This window comes from Aspergillus melleus (assembly GCF_016097325.1).
Source record: "Aspergillus melleus strain CBS 546.65 chromosome Unknown contig4, whole genome shotgun sequence".
Classification (NCBI taxonomy): Eukaryota; Fungi; Ascomycota; class Eurotiomycetes; order Eurotiales; family Aspergillaceae; genus Aspergillus; species Aspergillus melleus.
The window spans coordinates 926,566-945,127 of record NW_025763373.1 but is presented as its reverse complement, the minus strand read 5'-3'; the positions used below and the strand labels follow the sequence as shown (position 1 = coordinate 945,127).

General features: G+C 51.7%; 7 protein-coding genes across 7 annotated transcripts; 5 read left to right on the top strand and 2 right to left on the bottom strand.

The window, feature by feature from the left end:
• Window positions 1-408: 408 nt before the first annotated feature.
• On the top strand, window positions 409-1,859 carry LDX57_007279 (GILT family protein). The gene is made up of 2 exons (XM_046088996.1): window positions 409-1,062; window positions 1,144-1,859. The coding sequence occupies exons 1-2, from the start codon at window positions 584-586 to the stop codon at window positions 1,625-1,627; spliced, it is 963 nt and encodes a 320-aa protein (XP_045944966.1). The 5' UTR covers window positions 409-583; the 3' UTR covers window positions 1,628-1,859.
• On the top strand, window positions 1,837-3,337 carry LDX57_007278 (uncharacterized protein). Its single transcript, XM_046088995.1, has 2 exons — window positions 1,837-2,602; window positions 2,685-3,337. Exons 1-2 carry the CDS (start codon window positions 2,215-2,217, stop codon window positions 3,167-3,169), a joined length of 873 nt encoding a protein of 290 aa, XP_045944965.1. The 5' UTR covers window positions 1,837-2,214; the 3' UTR covers window positions 3,170-3,337.
• Window positions 3,338-3,460: 123 nt separating this feature from the next.
• On the top strand, window positions 3,461-7,978 carry LDX57_007277 (putative MFS transporter). The gene is made up of 4 exons (XM_046088994.1): window positions 3,461-3,916; window positions 4,009-4,664; window positions 4,738-4,805; window positions 4,894-7,978. The coding sequence occupies exons 1-4, from the start codon at window positions 3,553-3,555 to the stop codon at window positions 5,564-5,566; spliced, it is 1,761 nt and encodes a 586-aa protein (XP_045944964.1). The 5' UTR covers window positions 3,461-3,552; the 3' UTR covers window positions 5,567-7,978.
• Window positions 6,198-7,197, bottom strand: LDX57_007276 (putative short chain dehydrogenase/oxidoreductase; the record flags this gene model as incomplete). The annotated part of the gene is made up of 2 exons (XM_046088993.1): window positions 6,198-6,877; window positions 6,942-7,197. The coding sequence occupies 2 exons, from the start codon at window positions 7,195-7,197 to the stop codon at window positions 6,198-6,200; spliced, it is 936 nt and encodes a 311-aa protein (XP_045944963.1).
• Window positions 7,979-8,950: 972 nt separating the features above from the next.
• On the bottom strand, window positions 8,951-12,551 carry LDX57_007275 (putative gamma-tubulin complex component GCP4). The gene has a single exon (XM_046088992.1). It carries the CDS (start codon window positions 12,146-12,148, stop codon window positions 9,800-9,802), a length of 2,349 nt encoding a protein of 782 aa, XP_045944962.1. The 5' UTR covers window positions 12,149-12,551; the 3' UTR covers window positions 8,951-9,799.
• A 600-nt stretch (window positions 12,552-13,151) lies between these two features.
• Window positions 13,152-16,421, top strand: ubaA (E1 ubiquitin-activating protein ubaA; the record flags this gene model as incomplete). The annotated part of the gene is made up of 4 exons (XM_046088991.1): window positions 13,152-13,231; window positions 13,299-13,384; window positions 13,442-16,226; window positions 16,283-16,421. 4 exons carry the CDS (start codon window positions 13,152-13,154, stop codon window positions 16,419-16,421), a joined length of 3,090 nt encoding a protein of 1,029 aa, XP_045944961.1.
• Window positions 16,422-16,730: 309 nt separating this feature from the next.
• On the top strand, window positions 16,731-18,153 carry ECM4 (glutathione S-transferase family protein; the record flags this gene model as incomplete). Its single annotated transcript, XM_046088990.1, has 5 exons — window positions 16,731-16,847; window positions 16,917-17,085; window positions 17,167-17,253; window positions 17,327-17,505; window positions 17,572-18,153. 5 exons carry the CDS (start codon window positions 16,731-16,733, stop codon window positions 18,151-18,153), a joined length of 1,134 nt encoding a protein of 377 aa, XP_045944960.1.
• Window positions 18,154-18,562: the final 409 nt, after the last annotated feature.

Genomic DNA, 18,562 nt, shown 5'->3' with positions numbered 1-18,562 from the left:
TATATGGAGTCAAGCAATCTCGGTTGGGTCGCAAGAGGTATGCTTGAGCGAGGAAGCCAATTTGTAGTTGCGTTGCAAAGAAAAGTGTTGAACGGTAGATATTCTCATCCGTCATACAGACGATGGAATATCACGGCGACGCAATTTCTCGAGACAGCGGTGAAAATTCTTTATGTTCCGTTGGATTTCGAAGTTTCCTGACTATTCCTCATCGCGTACCTGGTTGTGGGTATGGACGCAAGCGATGTAACCTGAACGGAAGATGAGCGAGATAAGCACGGGTTGAAGGAGCACGCAATTCCGGGTCAGAAGATCAGGTGGCCCGGTTCATAGTAAGATCAGTATTAGTCTGCATGTAGCATAAATCATAAGACAGGGTAATAATATAAACGCAGCGAACAAAGACGCGCGAATGTTGATGATCTCGAGGATGGCCCGACGCGGCCGGCGCAGGCAGAAGGTGTGAGTGTAACCTCAGGCCAACTCCGCAGGACTCGGCATCTCCGCAGTCGCAATCAGCGCCCAACTTTCCCTCCCCCACATCTTCCTTCCTTCCCTTGACTTTGAGACTTCTTGAGTCTTGATGATTTCCACCCCTCCCATCCGATCCGCCCAGCTCCCGGTATCCATGGAAAAACAACCTTTTCTATTTCGGGACGAGACCCGCTCCTGTCATGACGATGATGTTGAGATTCCCGTTCCTCCTGCCTCGAGCCCGAAGTGCGCCCGACGCCGTCGCTTCGTCGCCGCCCTCGCCATCATTGGCCTGAGTTTCATACCCTTGCTCGTTCTAGGGTGGTCCTTGACCTCGACGGCTTCCGGCTTCCGCTTGTTCAGCTGCCATGGCTTGACAAGGCGTATCTTCTATGGTTTCTCAACTACCACGGAGGGCGCGGAGCTGCCCTTGATGGACCTCGCCGACGAGGAACCCTCCAAGGTTCCTCTGGAGGCCCACATCATGAGCAAATGCCCGGATGCTCAGTACTGCCTACAAGAGTTGGTTGTGCCAGCCATGGAGCAAATCAGCGACAAGGTGGACTTCGACTTGTCCTTCATTGCAACGTAAGGGAAAATCCTCAACCTTATTTTCTTTTTTTCCATCTTCTTCTTGGAACTATGCGACGGAGTTAACACCCAGCTTAGAGTCTCCCACAAGACTTCCGACATCGAATGCAAACATGGTCCTAGTGAATGTATCGGTAATATACTCATTCTCTGTGCCCAGGAACTGCCGTTCCCCGAGGGCGGCGATGCTCGCATGCCGACCATTCGCTCTCTTGGCTTCGCCAATTGCCTTATCAGCTCATATGAAGACATTCCAAACCGGGAGCTTGTGCAACATTGCGCCCTGGAGCATGGCATTGATTTTGATGCCTTGAATCAGTGTGCTAGTCAGCAAGAAGATGACCCGGGAAACGATGGTCTGAGTGGCCTTGCGTTGCTGCGAGACAGTGCTCTTTATAGCGCTGACCTGGGGGTCAAGACAAGCTGTACTCTGCGGCTGGATGACTCGACCTGGTGTGTCCGAGACGGCGGTGTTTGGAAGGACTGCGCCGGGGATGGGGAGGGAAGTGAGGTGTCAGTACTTGTTGACGAGATCAACAAACTCTGGGGGCAGAGAAATTGATTTTCACAGCCCACTCAGAATGTGATTGCTCATCAAGGTTTATGATTTAATGTCACGGCGAACATAGGGAATTTGGGCTTTTGGATGCAGGTTTGCGCCAGCTTGGTCTCGGTCTGGCTTGGTTATTGTTATTGTAGCTTATGGGAGCTTTATAGAAATTGTTAATCCCGGACAATGATGATTAATTTACTATACATGATGCTTGGAGCCACTATTCTTCTCTATGACAAGAGATCTTTTTTCTCGCTGCGTGTACGAAGTGATGAATACCACCAAAAATTGGTAAATCATTCTGGGACCACCGGCGTCTGGATGTTTTCTAAGGATTACCGGCGTGGTCGTTACCATGCCGGGAGTCTCTGTTATTGTTAACCTTAACCCGATCTTCTTGCGCTTGTAGGTCTTGTTTGTCTTCTCCTTGGTCTTTATTGGGAGCGCATCAACACCAATTTTTACTTGTTCTGGAAGTTGTCATCATTCATTTCCGTCGCTTCTTCACTCACTTTAACTCTCCCCCTCCTCTTTTTCACACTCTCTACCCTCCAGCCACGTCCTCACTTTGAAAGTGAGGACGCTCCATCACAGCCATGTCCTCCAATCGCATCTGCCATCATTCCAAGAAGCATTTTGAGAGTAGAGTAGATGAGCTCGTGCGCAAGTACACCCAGGTCTCTGAACCTAGCCCGGCCCTCAAGCACATTCTCAGAGACAGAGACGAGTCGGCTCTCATCATCCAGGCCATCCGTCGCCAGGTCGCGCTGATCAGATGTCGCTCTCAAGCCCCCGAGAATGACCAGATCACCATCTATGACAGAGCGTTACTGGTCCTCACCCGGTACGGAGAAGATCCTCGAGAACTCGGAGCTCTTGAACTCTACATGACCGAATTTCTCGGGGTCGTTCCGATTTTCCCTGAATCGCAGAGCAAAGATATCCTCTCCCAGCATGTTGAGTTGCAGTCTATTGTGAATAGAGGTTCGTGAGACCTATTAACCGCCATTAGGCCGACACCCCCCTAATGAAAGCGCGCGCGTATCAGAGACTGAGTCTATACCAGAAACCCGTCTCCCTCGCAACCAACAGCCCCAGCAGGAATTGAGCGACCGTGGCGTGCGTGCCACCGAAAACATCGATCCCAACGAGCATCGTATCGACCACTACATCCCACGGCGAAGCTACGCCTCCCACGCGTCCGACAGTCAGGGGGTTCGTGACCAGGCTGAGAAAATAGTGGAGGCGTTTTACAAAGCCAGGCGTGACTACTTTGAAGAACTACAAACTGATGGCTTCGCTTCCATGACCGCCATTCGGTTCCTTCGGGATACAGCTGAGAATGCCCTTCTGTACCTCCGCCAGAACGCGATGATGGACCACGTCGCTGTTGGGGATTTGCAGAGGAACTTCGCCCTTGCCAGAGATAAGGCAGCTGAGCTCTGTGGAGGTCGAAAGCGCCACTTTGACGACAACCAGGGCAGACCCACACACAAGCGATACCGTCGAGTTACGGTTGATTCATATCGTCCTTCGGAATATCGGTCTTAGTAGTGTCCGTATTAGTGCCCAGGACGCTTGAATTTGGGTCGGGTCGGGTCGGGGATAGGCTGTGGCTAGGGTACATGGAACAGTTGTTTTCCTGAAGTGACTCCATTCTCAATGTATTGTAATATGGAATGATTGCACTGAACTTTTTGCACTTAACAAATACCCGCGTGATGCTTGGCAAATCACGCCCCCTGACGCATGCCACGTGCATTGATGCACGTGACTGGCGATGGAGGTGCATGCTTTACTAGTTATCGGTGTATTGTTCTCGTTCGTCAACACTTCTAGCGGTGCCTCTCAGATGCTGGCTCTGTGCTTTTACCATCTCTAATCCTTATTAGACATGGACATCTAGAAAATATTAACACCCCCTTTATTCGAAGATGGCCTTTTTGCGGCCGCAGCCGACCGAGGCCGCTTTTTCCACTTCCAGCAACGGATCGTCCAGCGCTCAATATACGCCGGTGTCTGATGGATCGGAAGAAGAACATGTCCCATCCAGTGGGCGTCGTCCACCACCTGGCTCGTTGAAGCTCCAGACAGACCTCGATCTTGATGAGGACTTTTTTTCCGATGCTGGTAGCGACCCGGGCTACGAGTCTTATGGTGATGCGCCGCGCGACTCTGAGCAGTCCAGCCTCCCTAAATACTCGATGGCCGAGGAGAGGGAGGTTGTGAAGAAATTTGATCGCAAGCTTATCCCGTTCTTAGCGCTGCTTTACATGCTTTCGTTCCTAGATCGATCTAGTACGTTACCGACAAGCTCTAGTCTCAGCAGCACTTCCCCCTCGTTGCCCCTTGCGTATCTGTGAGTGTGGAGTAGCTAACTTTAGCTTCAGATATCGGAAATGCAAAGATTGCAGGACTTATGGAAGATTTGAAGCTAACTTCTTCTCAATATGAGTGGCTTCTCACTGCGTTTTACATCACCTACATTCTGTTCGAATGGATGACGCTTATGTACCGCGTTGTCCCACCACACATCTACATCGCACTCTGCGTATGTGGTTGGGGCCTCGTGGCGACCTTTCAGTCTTTGGCTACTTCGTTTGGTGTCCTCGTCTTTCTGAGAGCTCTACTTGGAATCACCGAAGCGGCATTTGGGCCCGGTGTGCCATTCTATCTATCACTCTTCTACAAACGCGAAGAGCTGGCCTTTCGAAACGGACTCTTCATTTCTGCAGCTCCCTTGGCCTCGTCGTTCGCGAGTAGTCTAGCATGGGTGATCGTCAAGCTGAGCAGCAATGGCCCGATCGCTCCCTGGCGCACCTTGTTTCTGGTCGAGGGGTTTCCTAGCGTTGTTGTGGCTGTTTTCGCCTGGTTGCTGATCCCCGATTCCCCTGGGAGTGCCAGGTTCTTGAATCCGCGCCAGAGAACCGTGGCTAAATTGCGAATGGGCGAGAATAAAACGGACTTTTCTGGATCGCATCAAAATAAATTCGATTGGAGGGAAGTGGGAAAGACCCTAGCCGATCCAAAGTCTTATATTGCAGCTGTAAGTGTTTTTCATCGAAATCCCCTTAATATCGAAAAAAATTCATGCTAACTAATCTTCGTTTGACGTATAGTTCATGTTCTTCAGCTGCAATGTAGCATTCAGTTCAATGCCTGTATTCCTTCCTACAATTATAGAAGAGTGTGTACCTCCACAACCTCATACCCATCCTAGCTATCCATTCACGAGGCTCCATACCAGCTAACCAACCCACCTTACAAAAATCCAGCATGGGCTATTCCTCCCTCACCTCACAAGCCCTCTCCGCACCACCCTACCTCCTCGCCTTCATAGTCGTTCTCATAACCGCCTACATCTCCGACCGCAACCGCTCCCGCAGCACCTACCTAATCCTGCACGCCGTGATCTCGTCAACCGCATACCTAATCATCGCCCTGACGGGCCACTTCCACACACACCTCCCGACGCCCGCGCACGTCCTCATCCGCTACCTCTGCGTCTACCCGGCCACGGCGGGCTTCTTCTCCGCCATCACGCTGATCATGACCTGGACCATGGACAACCGCGTCGCCAAGGAAGGCAAGGGCGCCAGCATCGCCGTCCTCAATGTCATTGGCCAGTGCGGGCCCCTGCTCGGCACACGGCTGTATCCCGCGAGTGATCGCCCGTGGTACGTGCGTGGCATGGCCACCTGTTCGTTTTTCATGATGGTGGTGGCGGGCTTGGCGTTGTTGTTGCGCGTGTTGCTGCAGAGGGCGAATCGCAGGGTGCAGCGGAAAGGGGAGGAGGATACGTTTGAAATGCAGGGCGGTGGACACGCTGCTTTTGCATCTGCTGGTGCTGCGGCGGAGGAGAGTGAGGTGTTGATGGGGGATCGTGCGAGTCGAAGGGGCGTTACTTTGAGGTATAATGTGGAGGAGCGATTTACGTATATTGTATAGATCTTACCTCAGGTTCTCCTTTTTGGATTTGCTACGTTATTTGGGGATCATTGATTGGATATCAAGGTCATAGCGGTTAGTATTATTATAAGTTCTATGGTTGAAACCAGAATGAACATGAAAAACGGTAAGAAATAGACATCAAGGTTATGCCGAACGAATGAAATAAATAAATCCAGAGACTAGGTCCAGTCTAGTCTCACCCATTAAGAATTGATATTGATGCGCTTCAACTAACCGATTCATCATGCAGAAGGGAAGTAACAAAAGATATCCAGAATCAAAACTCAAAAGCAAACCCAGGGGCATCAATCAACAAAAAGAATTCGAGAAATGAGAAAAAATAAGAAAATGAAGGAGGTGCGAAAGGTGTACGTATGATACATCGAGAAGGCGACTAATGTTCTCTCCTTTTTTTTCCCAGCCTTGTCGACTATGCAAATGTTCTTCGGGTATCCTCCAACTTCCGTGCGCGGGCTATACAAAATTCAGGTTTGATTTTCTTCTCTTTTGGCGTTATCCCAGTTCCCTTTGTCTATCCGTAAATCCAGTCGTTTGTTTGGTCTGTCTTTTCAAGTTACTCCCTTCGAGGGTTGCGTAACATGGATCTTGAGTCTTTTGTTCGGCATATTTACCACGCGGTGTGACCTCCATCGATGACCATGGTGCTTCCGGTCATGAAGCTGCTGGCGTCACTCATACTGAAGAGGGCAGCACCGCGGAACTCCTCGGGATAGGCCAGACGACCGAGCATGTTCTCGGCTTCCCAGACGGCCCGGGCGGCGGGGTTCTGCTGGAACACTTGCTCGACCATGGGCGTGATGATGTGACCGGGGCAAAGGTTGTTGACCCGAATACCGTGGCGGCCCCATTCCATGGCCAAGCTGCGAGACAGCTGGATCACGGCGGCCTTGGAGGAGTTGTAGACGGGCGAGGTCATGCCCTTGTTGGCAATCAGTCCGCTCATGCTCGCGATCAGGAGGATGGATCCCTTCTGCTGGTAGTTGAACATTTGTCGCGCAGCGGCGGTGGCGGAGTTGAAAACCCCGTTGTAGTTGATTTGCATGACTTCGTTCATAGCAACCTGGGAGTGTTCAAGGGCACTCTGAAGGTGGTTGATTCCGGCGGCGGCGATCAGGCCATCCAACCGCTTGTTCTGGCCGGCAATCTCGGCAAAGGCCTCGTTGACCTCTGCGTCGTTACGAACATCAATCTGGTGATATTCAATGCTGCCACCGTACTCCTTCTCGGCGTGCTCTTTCGCTTTCAGAAAGTCGGGGTGAGGGTTGTCCAGACGGTCCAGACAGTGTACTGGATTCAAGATCTGGTAAGCTTTCGAGTTCAGAGGAAATCGACGACGGATAGGCACACATACCTTTAGCGCCCGCTTCCATCAGAGCCTCTCCCATGGCCAGTCCAAGTCCTCGGCCACCACCAGTGATGGCGTAGACGCGGTCTGCCAAGTCAAACTCCTTGAACCGGGGACCATTGTTGCCTCCCTGCGGTATCGAGGACATCCGGGTCTGGATGTGGTTGGCGCTATGTGTACTAGAGAACGCTACCCGTGAGAGAGGGAGGGGTCTAGAAGAGGGCTGGAATGATCGTGCCGTTTGGAGCAGCGATCGGGACATGGTGGAAGGCATTGTTGTGAAGAAGAGGAAAAGAAGATATCCCAAAAAAAAAATTAAGTATTAAGAGATAGGCAGTCGTAGGGTCCAGACGGCAAAAAGAAAGTAGCAAGCAAGTTTTTCTAGACACGCAATGAGAAATGGGACCGCGATACGAATTGAGCAGAAGACGATTGCTCTGTCTCTCCTTCGGAGGAGCTGGGGTTTATAGATCTGGGAGGAGCCAGACCAGGGCAAAGTAAAAGTAGCCGGCCGAAAGCGAAAATCAACTTCCGTTGCACGAAGGAGCCGAAACAAGCATAGCAAGGAAAAAACAGAATGACCGCGTGATTACCTCGATGGGTCCGCCATCGGGATCCAGAACTGCTTGCTTTGGCGGTGATTTCAACGACCCAGACCAATTCATCGCCCGGGAGCATCTACGGTACATGGGGGCATGGGGCTAGCCCATGCATCAAGCTATGCCCCATAAAAAGCTTGCCACCGAGGGAGGGGGAAAGACAGCCATGGACGAGCATTGGATACGAAGCGTACTGCAATGGTAGGGAGAATTGGGTCCATGAAGCCATCGTGACCTTTCGCGGTAGTAGGACCGCTGAGAACGGTAAGCGACCTTGATCATTTGATCGAGGGATGACGATCATTCATTCGTGGAATGCCCCACCGAAACGGCATTCCCGAGTATGGAGGGCCGAGAAGCTGGGTCAGATTCAGATTTGGCGGAACGTGTCCCCGACGATAGTAGCGGTCAAAGGGGTGGAAGGGAGAAAAGGAAAAAAGAAAAAAACAAAGAACAAAGAAAGGCGCCGGCCTGGCCGGAATATCATCCGCGCTTCATTTGATTCAGTTATCTGAATCGAATTGAGCTCCTCTTTTCTCTTCGTTTTGAGGAATGTGATTGAATTGAGATTCTGTTCCACTCCGCTAGGGCAATGCATATGGGAGGGAGGAGCTTCTGGCACTGGCTAGTATGCTTCGGAAGCGCTGGTGAATGCCCTTCCCTCCAATGACCGTCTCGGCATCGTGAGTGGTGGTGTAATCCGCCCTCGCAGGATGGAACGCTCCAGTGGAACAATCCTGCAGGAAGGTGCTGGTTCGATTCGCGTTCTCGACAGGCTGATCTTGGTTTATCCTTGCAGCCGGGACCCAATCTTCGGGAGGTCACTCATCCTTCTAGATTTTCTCTCTGCTCCATGCTGTAAGCCGTTTCCCCGCGTCCGATGTTTATTATAGCAACGGTGGAGGGCATGAGACGTCCCCTAAGCAATAGCGTATATCGTGAATGTCGGTGGCTTGGATGAGAACCAAGTGATGATTTTTCCCGTCTGGTGATCCTTTTACCTTTTCTTATTTTCCAATCCCTTCGAGACCGTGTGTTCGGGGAGGGGAAGGGAGGATCGGCCTTCCTTACAGCTGTCTCTTGGGAATTGACCCCTTTCCCCACAAAAAGGACCGTACTTTTGCCGGTTGCCACTTTGCCAGCGCAGCCTGGCATCCGAAAAATGACATCCCGCGAATTCCATGGGCGAGCCGATAGGAGGATAGGCAGATAGGCTCGTAGCATGCCATATGGGTCAGGGAATATGCCTCAAGATCCGCCAAGCCAATCAATTCCTTTTCCCTTCATCCCCGTCTCCGCGGATCTGGGGTTCCCTCTCCCTCTTGGCCCCCCTTGCGCTCAATATCATCTTCGGCCAAAGCAGCGGACGGCAGCGGAATAATCAGCCCTAATTCCATTGATGGCCGCAATGTCGGGTCCCAGGGAGAAAACGGCATCCGGATCGAAAGATAAAAAAAGAAGCATAGAAAGTCAAAGTAAAAATAAATATTCGAAGGAATGCAAGTCCGACAAACCAGAGCAGAGAGCAGAACTGGACGAGATCCGCAGGCAAATGAAACTATCCTTTCGGGTGGAGATCCCCTCGGGTTACCCAAATAGGCAACCGTGACAAGACTGGACCCTGAATCATGTGCGTCTTCAGAGTTTTATCTTCTTTGCTTTTTGTTTAATCTCCGGCGAGAAATCTGTCGATATTCCTGCATGAGTGCTGCGGCCCGGAGACCGAGTAAGCCCATATGCCGATAGACAGCAGAAAGTTTGACTGTTGAATGTTGATGAGATGTCCCTGGATCCCCAACCGTTTTACTCGTCATCACGATGACTGATTGGTTCAGTCGTGGCCATTTTGGTGCGTGAGATAGGCTATGCAAAGCAATGCCTACTTCCACATTGATGGAAAAGTTGTGGATGAAAAATCATCAGCCCAGGGGAAGACGTGTCTTATCCATAGAATAGAATAAAAGTGGTTTTCGCGACCGTGGAATGCTCCAATGATGCTTCCGGAGAAGCAAGAAACTCTAGCCAGGACATACGCGCAGAATAGCGGAAGACTCTCCTCAGGATTGAGGGATTGGTACTTAGTTCAGGCACGCAGTCCGAACGCGCGTACTCCTTGGGCAGAAGAAGAGCGATTCTCGAGATTCTTTTTAGATGAAAATCAAAGTGGATGTTTGCTTGTTTGCTTGGACTAGCCGGATCGGGACTAGCTGATTTGCCCTGACACTTGATATCTGATAACTACTCTTCTAGAGACCATTACATTCGTCACTGCGCTTTCATGTTTACCCCGTCGACGCTTCCATTGGCATTCCCGAAGTCCAGTTTCATCAGCAGTCGGTCAACTCCAGCCGCCTTCCGTGGCACATAATGATCGATGGCCGATTCTGCGCTGGTGCCGCTCTGCGGGGGAGCTGACAAGAGTCCAGTGTGTGGTCTAGCTGCATTGAACATCTTTCGTCCCTCTCCTGATCGATTGTCGTCAATATCCCTTAGCCGGGCCACGACGTTCTTAATTCCCACCTCCACCTGATGGCGCGCAGCACTCAACGATTGCCAAACTTCTCTTTCTTCTCCGGCATAGTCTACCAGTGCATCCACGACGCCTTCATCCGTTTCAAGATCCATGTTTCGTTGAATGCCTTCGAGGCGTACCACTAGGGCGATGAAATGATCGACGCTTGTAAGAAAGGACCGTAAAGCCTTGGTGAAAGGCACATCCGTCAAGAATAGAGATTGCACGATAGAGAGTAGATACCCACGATGTGCAATGGTCAATGTTTCGGGGTCATGTCGCTGGGTCGCAGTTTGACCAAATCCTTCGAAGCCGGATTCCTGGGTCTTCGACGACGCTGCAGTTTGCGGTCGGGAACCAACTGACGAGCCTACGGAAGTTGGTCGCCCCTCAATCCAGTCTCGAAAGTGTTGCCAGGAGCCGTTGATAACTTCACCCTGGAAAAAACTCCCTATCTCAGACACCACGAAAAGCGAGGCACTGCTCGTTGCCCAAATTGGCCTCATTTGATGAAGTCGTGCGTTGTCCCTTTGCCGCCCCATCTTAAGCTTGTTTTGTCCGAAAACAGTACTGCTTCGAGGTGGGCCCCATGGTGATGGATAGCTCCTGCGCAAAGACGTACGCTTCCATAAGTCACCGAGATGTATTTGAGCGCGCCGGATACCCAACAGGTAAGAATGGATTTTAGAGTAAGTGAAGATGTCGAAAGAGGAGAGGAATAAATCGAGAGGTGGGCGTACTTGTACCGAAAGTGATGTCGGTGTTGGGAAAAGAAGATCCTCGAAAACAATATTAGAAATGTCGCTAACCTGCCCAAGGTCCACCCCATCTTCGACTGACTGCTGGCTTTCCTTTGAGTCATTAACTGACAGTCTCAGAAGGTCCCTAGCAAGATCAAGCTCGTCGTCCTGAGGGTCCTCCTCATTCTGTAATGAGTAAAGTTCGGCCCAGGTTTGTGCCAACGCGGCCGTAACGTCGCCCTCTTTAACGGCGAGGCCTCGGAGAACCCCGGCGGGTTTGTCTCTGGGGCCTAGGGCCTCTGGTTTTCGACGTCTTTCTTGTAGCCGGCGATCAGCATGCGATACCAAAGCAGTCGCAAATTCACCACGCCTTAACAGCAAAAAGTCGTGGAGAACAGATAGAACTTCGAGAATCTTCGGAAGAGGGAGGAGCTTGGAAACTGTGCTCTGCGCCAACGATAAGCGGATCGATTTTATCGCCATGGATAGCTTTGAAGTGGATATAGGAGATTTGAGGGCGGCAAGATACTCGATGTGATCACCATGAAGAGTGACCGGTGCCGTCGAGAGTCCACTTGAAAAGCCCCCTGTCGAAGTACTTCGCTTTGCTTTAATGAGATTCAAAGTTTTCCCAATGAACAAGATGGACGACGCCGTCTGTTGCGAAACAAACTTTGGTAGCAGCTTTGTATGTAGAATAAAATTGGACGTAGTTGCGGAGTGATTGCCAGAATTTGCACTTTCGTCTTGTATAAAGAAATCGCTTTTTCCCAATACTGGGAAATTCCCATACAACAGCCATGTCGACAATTGCCTCATCCAAGCCGTCTCGGCTGCACCGACCAGGTGCAATGCCATTTCTTCAATATCCGCGTATCCAGTCTGCGCTTCTGCCCGAAGGAAGTCGATCAAAGATGCACCAGTACAGCTATCGTGCCTCCCCTCGGGCAGAATAAACCTCGCTACCTCCCACAGCCATTCCAGTCGTCGCGTCCAGGGCGAAAACTCTCCAACAATAGTTGACAATGGCACAATTCCATACCCGCCAACATATCCACTGTCTTCCAATAGGATTGCTCTTTCGACCTCAATGATCTTCTTCTGGAACGCGCCAAGGTGTTGCGTGCTGATTGCCGTCGATACGGCTCGACATATCACGGAGTCATGGGAGGAGGAGATTCGAGCCGTGTGAGTGCGCAGACTGGCATGTAGTCGACTTAGACGGGCAAGGGGGGTGAGGAGGGCTTTCTCCGGAGGAGACAGGAGGGAAAAAGTATCTTCAGCGACGAGGTTTTCTTCGGTGGAGAGGTTGAATAATGGCGACGGTTGGCCGGATAGGGAGAGGAGGACCTCGTGGAGCATTCTGTTGGGAGCTCTCTGCGGAGGAAGTCAGGCAAGGCGCAATGATAACCAAAGTGGACAATTGCGGCACCAGTTCGCAAGACTGACCTAGAAGAAAGCTCTATGTCTTTTTTGGATTTCTTACGCTGCCAATATAATAGCCCGCGACCCAGTATCTCGTACCGACACATATAAATCGACCGACTGTTGATTTGTTGCTTCCATGTAGAATTCCGGGTGCAGCGCGCGTCGCGTGTAGAGTTCGGTACCTGCAGGCAGAGGGGAGAGGCAGGGGGACCTTCACCTTCTCGCTGTTCTTATAACTTCCGCTAGTTGAGGGGTTAGCTGCCTTTGCCCATAGCAGAAGAATGAGCTATGAATGGCATGGTCCGTCATCACTTTCATGGCTGCCGGAAAGAAGCAGCCATGACGGAGTTCCTCGGAGGTCCCAGTCACGCGCAGTCACGGGCGGTGGGCAGACAGCCTGAGGCCATCCCGCGGGGCTGTGGCCAATCACGGGCCTCGGCTGCTGAGTCAGCCGCGACAGCTTGTCCCTCTTACGTCGCCGACTGGTCGATTATTCAGTTGGCTGGTTCTCGTTCCTTCTCTGCCACCTCCTCTTCATCTGTCTCTAGCATCTCCAGACCCTGTGAATCCGATCTTTTCTATCACATACACATCTAAACGTCAGAGAACTCCTCTGCATCCTTCCCTCTCCCCTCGCCTCGTCCGGTACTTGACCGCCTCTACCCCTCTCTAAAGTCAGTCTGCACTGGCAGTTGTAGACATCATCATCCCACTGTCGGAAAGTCTTGCTTGGAAGCAAGGCTTTCGTTGCACCAATCTTCACGATTCCTTCCGAAATCCCTGTTCGTGACGCTGAGAAGCCGGGAAAGCGGAGAGCGTCCGCGGACAAAGCACCCATTCGACCGGAGAAGAAGATCATGACGGTATGTTGATAAATCTGCTACGTCGATGATCTTTGTGTAACCACCGGGGCTCTGACATGCTGTAGGACTCCACAATGCAGGTGGATAACCCCCAGGAAACTGTGGAAATGATCAAGCAGGGGGAAATCGATGAGTCCTTGTACAGCCGACAGCTGTAGGTCACCCTTTAGTATATCTCAAGCTTAGGAGCTATACTAATCTCCAACCTTTCTCGAACGAAGGTACGTGCTTGGTCATGAGGCTATGAAGCGTATGGGATCATCCAATGTTCTTGTCGTGGGCTTGAAGGGTCTGGGTGTTGAAATCGGTAGGTACCCAAGCTGCTGTGTCTCCGCGGAAATTTTGTATTGACTATATCTCTCAGCTAAGAACATTGCCCTCGCCGGTGTCAAATCTCTCACGTTGTTCGATCCTGCCCCCGTTGCCATTTCGGACCTGTCCTCCCAGTTCTTCCTCCAACCCCAAGATGTCGGCAAACCCCGTGCCGAAGTGACGGCTCCGAGGGTCGCGGAACTGAATTCATACGTCCCGGTCACGGTCCACGAGGGTGATAGTCTTGTGAACGATCTTGAGCAGCTGAAGCGCTACCAGGCAGTGGTGCTTACCCTCACGCCTTTGAAAGAACAACTCGCTATTGCAGACTTCTGCCACAAGAACGGCATCTACCTGACTATTGCGGACACATTCGGTCTATTCGGCTACCTTTTCAACGATTTCGGCAAGAACTTCACCATCGGAGACGCCACGGGCGAAGAGGCCGTCGGCGGTATCGTGGCCAGCATCGATGAGACTGGCCTGGTTTCCGCCCTGGATGAGACCCGCCACGGCCTGGAAGACGGCGATTTCGTGACATTCACCGAAGTCAAGGGTATGGAGGCTCTGAACAACTCTGCCCCTCGGAAGATTACCGTTAAGGGACCTTACACGTTCTCTATCGGTGACGTCTCCGGACTCGGAACGTATAAGGAAGGTGGTCTGTATACTCAGGTCAAGATGCCGAAGTTTGTGGACTTCCAATCGCTCGAGGAGCAACTTAAGAAGCCCGAGTTTGTCATCTCGGACTTTGCCAAGTTCGATCGTCCGCAGCAGCTGCACATTGGTGTTCAGGCACTTCATAGGTTCGCGGAGGCTCACGATGGCCAGCTTCCTCGTCCTCACAACGAGAGCGATGCCGAAGAGGTTCTGAAGCTCACCAAGGATCTGGCGTCGACTCAAGAAGAAAAGGTCGAGTTGGACGAGAAAATTATCAAGGAGCTCAGCTACCAAGCTCGCGGTGACTTGAACCCCTTGGCAGCTTTCTTTGGTGGTATTGCGGCGCAGGAAGTCTTGAAGGCTGTTTCTGGAAAATTCAGCCCCGTGCAGCAATGGCTATACGTGGACTCTCTGGAGTCCCTTCCCACCTCAGTCACTAGATCTGAGGAGAGCTGCAAACCTCTGGGAACCCGCTATGACGGCCAAATTGCCGTCTTTGGTAAGGAGTACCAGGAGAAGATCTCCAATGTTACCCAGTTCCTCGTTGGAGCTGGAGCTATTGGATGTGAGACCTTGAAAAACTGGGCCATGATCGGTCTTGGTACCGGTCCCAAGGGTAAGATTTATGTGACCGATATGGACCAGATCGAGAAGAGCAACCTCAACCGACAATTCCTGTTCCGCTCGAAAGACGTGGGCAAACTGAAGAGTGAGTGCGCTTCCGCTGCGGTCGAGGCCATGAACCCTGAATTGAAGGGCAAGATTGTCACTTTGCGGGACCGAGTGGGACCCGATACCGAGCATATCTTCAATGAAGACTTCTGGGAGAAGCTAGACGGAGTCACCAACGCCCTGGACAATGTCGACGCGAGAACCTACGTTGATCGCCGCTGTGTCTTCTTCCGAAAGCCTCTCCTTGAGAGCGGAACTCTCGGTACCAAGGGCAACACTCAGGTGGTCCTGCCGCACATCACGGAATCCTACTCAAGCTCGCAGGATCCCCCGGAGAAGACGTTCCCCATGTGCACGCTGAAGAGTTTCCCCAACCGGATTGAGCATACTATTGCTTGGGCCCGGGACCTCTTCCAGACCTATTTTGTCGGACCCCCCGAGTCTGTCAACATGTACCTGTCCCAGCCGAACTACATTGAACAAACCCTCAAACAAGCCGGCAACGAGAAGCAGACTCTGGAGTCGCTGCACGAGTTCTTGGTGGCTGACAAGCCATTGACCTTTGATGATTGCATTGTTTGGGCCCGTAACCAGTTTGAGGCCCAGTACAACAACGCAATCCAACAGCTGCTCTACAACTTCCCTAAGGACTCGAAGACCTCGTCCGGTCAGCCCTTCTGGTCTGGGCCCAAGCGTGCTCCTACGCCACTGAAGTTTGACGCCACAAACCCTACCCACCTCGGATTTGTGATCGCCGGAGCCAACCTGCATGCCTTCAACTACGGGATCAAGAACCCCGGCGCCGACAAGGAGTACTACCGCAAGGTCATTGACAACATCATCATCCCCGAGTTTACTCCGAAGTCCGGCGTGAAGATCCAGGCCAACGAAAACGATCCCGACCCGAACGCCCAGGCTTCGGGATCCTCTTTCGATGATAATACAGAGATCCAGCGCCTTGTCGATTCTCTGCCCTCGCCGAACTCGCTTGCCGGCTTCCGTCTGACCCCGGTGGAGTTCGAGAAGGACGATGATACCAACCATCACATTGACTTCATCACTGCGGCCAGCAACCTTCGTGCCGACAACTATGAAATTCCTCAGGCCGACCGCCACAAGACCAAGTTCATTGCGGGCAAGATCATTCCTGCCATCGCCACCACTACTGCGTTGGTTACTGGACTGGTCGCCCTGGAGCTGTACAAGATCGTTGATGGCCAGGATGATATCGAGAAATACAAGAACGGCTTTGTCAACCTTGCATTGCCGTTCGTCGGCTTCAGTGAGCCTATCGCCAGTCCCAAGGGCAAGTACATGGGCAAGGATGGTGAAAAGACCATCGATCAGCTTTGGGATCGCTTTGAGGTGGATGACATTCCCCTCAAGGACTTCCTTCAGTACTTCTCCGATCTTGGATTGGAGATTAGCATGGTGAGCTCCGGAGTGAGTTTGCTTTACGCCAGCTTCTATCCCCCATCGAAGGTGAAGGACCGCCTTCCGCTGCCGTACGTTATCCACCCCCCTCTATTCTCTGTTGATCGACTAACATCCTCTTGCACAGAATGAGCAAACTGGTGGAGCATGTCAGCAAAAAGCCCGTGCCCGAGCACCAGCGAAATATCATTTTCGAGGTGACCGCCGAAGATCAGACGGAGGAGGATGTCGAGATTCCATATGTGATGGTGAAACTGAGGAAGTAGACGAGAAGGTGAAAAGCATGTGGAGCGCTGCTTAGAGTGAACGTGCCTCTATTATCTTAGTGCCAGATTATTCAAGACTTAGAAAGCCATTGGTAAAGGACCATCCATCACTAAGTGTCTCATAAGAATCCCGTAAGAATGACCAAGCGTCGCTTTGTCAGCACACGTCATCGATCCCCGCACCCTGATTGGGCTTCGTCTTCCTCTCCGCGACGCCGCCAGCCCCGTCCAGACCTTCTCTAGACACTATTTATACTCCTCGTATCGACGCCGTTCCCTCAATCTCTCTCTCTCTGCCCCTCACCTCTCATGTTTTCTGCCCTCCGTCGTCTCCAGCTATCCTCCCGCCACATCCTGCCGCTCAACACTACCGCGGGGTTCCCATCCAGCATCTCCGCACAATCAATCGCTCCACGCACGATGGCTGTAAGCTACCATACATGCCCTACCTATTGCCAATTACTCAAAGACTAACTGCCAGCGAACCAAATCTAGACTGGAAACACTCACAAGATCACCGACTGGGTCAATCCCAACGACAAGTCCGGTGAATTCAAGCGTCAGCAGTCCGTCTTCCGGAACTGGATCTCCAGCAAGCCCGGCGCGGAATTTCCCCCGGAGAAGGATCGCTACCACCTCTATGTCTCGTATGCCTGTCCTTGGGGTGGGTGTTGTCTAATCTCTTGTTACTGTTGCTCTTTAGGAGACCTAGGGGAGCAGAGGACTAACATGATCAAACACACAGCGCACCGGACTCTGATCACCCGAAAGCTCAAGGGCCTGGAGGATATTATTTCGTTCACCTCGGTGCATTGGCATCTTGCTGAGAAAGGTTCGATTTCCCTTTTTTTCTGTCTTAACTGTCTGGTTATTAAAAGGGACAAAGACTGATGCGTTCTGAACAGGTTGGCGCTTCGCAACCCCCGAGGAGAACCTGCCTGGCGAGAACGCGGTCCCGGATCCATTGCATCCGCAGTATACTCATCTGCGCGAACTCTACTTCTCCAATGACCCCGAGTACACGGGACGATTCACGGTCCCTGTGCTCTTCGATAAGAAGACCCAGCGCATCGTGAGCAACGAGGTATGTCTACCTTGAAAATTGGCGTCATCTACAACCAACCACATACCTAACATGATTAACCACCAGAGCGCGGAAATTATCCGCATGTTCTACACCGAATTCGACTCCCTCCTCCCCCAGCAATACCAATCCGTCGACCTCTACCCCAGCGCACTCGCCGCCGAGATCGACGCCACAAACGACTGGACCTACAACGACATCAACAACGGAGTGTACAAGTCCGGCTTCGCAACCACGCAAGAAGCCTACGAGAAAGCCGTCACAACGCTCTTCTCCTCTCTGGACAAGGTCGAGGCGCATCTGGCCGCCACCCAGTCGCAGGGCCCGTTCTACTTCGGGTCATCGATCACAGAGATCGATATCCGGCTATTCACGACGATCGTGCGTTTCGACCCCGTCTACGTGCAGCATTTCAAGTGCAATGTACGGGACATCCGATCCGGGTATCCGGCGCTGCATCGCTGGTTGAGACACTTGTATTGGCAGGTGCCAGCGTTCCGGGATACCACGGAGTTCGAACATATCAAGAAACATTATACGAAGAGTCATAAGCAAATTAACCCGTTTGGAATCACTCCTGTCGGACCGGTGCCGGATATCTTGCCGCAGGATGAGGAGGTGAGGGCTGTGGCTGCGGTGAAGAAGTGAGCAAACAATCTATTCCAATGACATGAAAAGAAGGGGTTTGGGTTATGTTTGAGGTCGTTGGCTTTGCTGGTATTGATGATTTTATTTGCATTTTCAAAAGAGGTAGTTGATAACAACTGCATATTTATATAATTAACCAATAGTATAGTATAGTCTAGTCTAGAATAGTATGTGAAAATGCATATCAACTATTTTCAAGGTATATGTTCTCTCCACCCACATTATAGTGTAATAGATGCCGTGAAGCAAAAAGAAATCTGTTTTAAGTACATTCGAACCAGGTGAAAACGGCTGGTTCGACAGGTCGGGGGGGAATCCGGTGAACAAATGAGATGGATGACGAGCAGGAAAGTGAACTCCAGAGTATGCTGCAACGCACGACGCCTGCCATGCTAACAAAGTCGGCGGG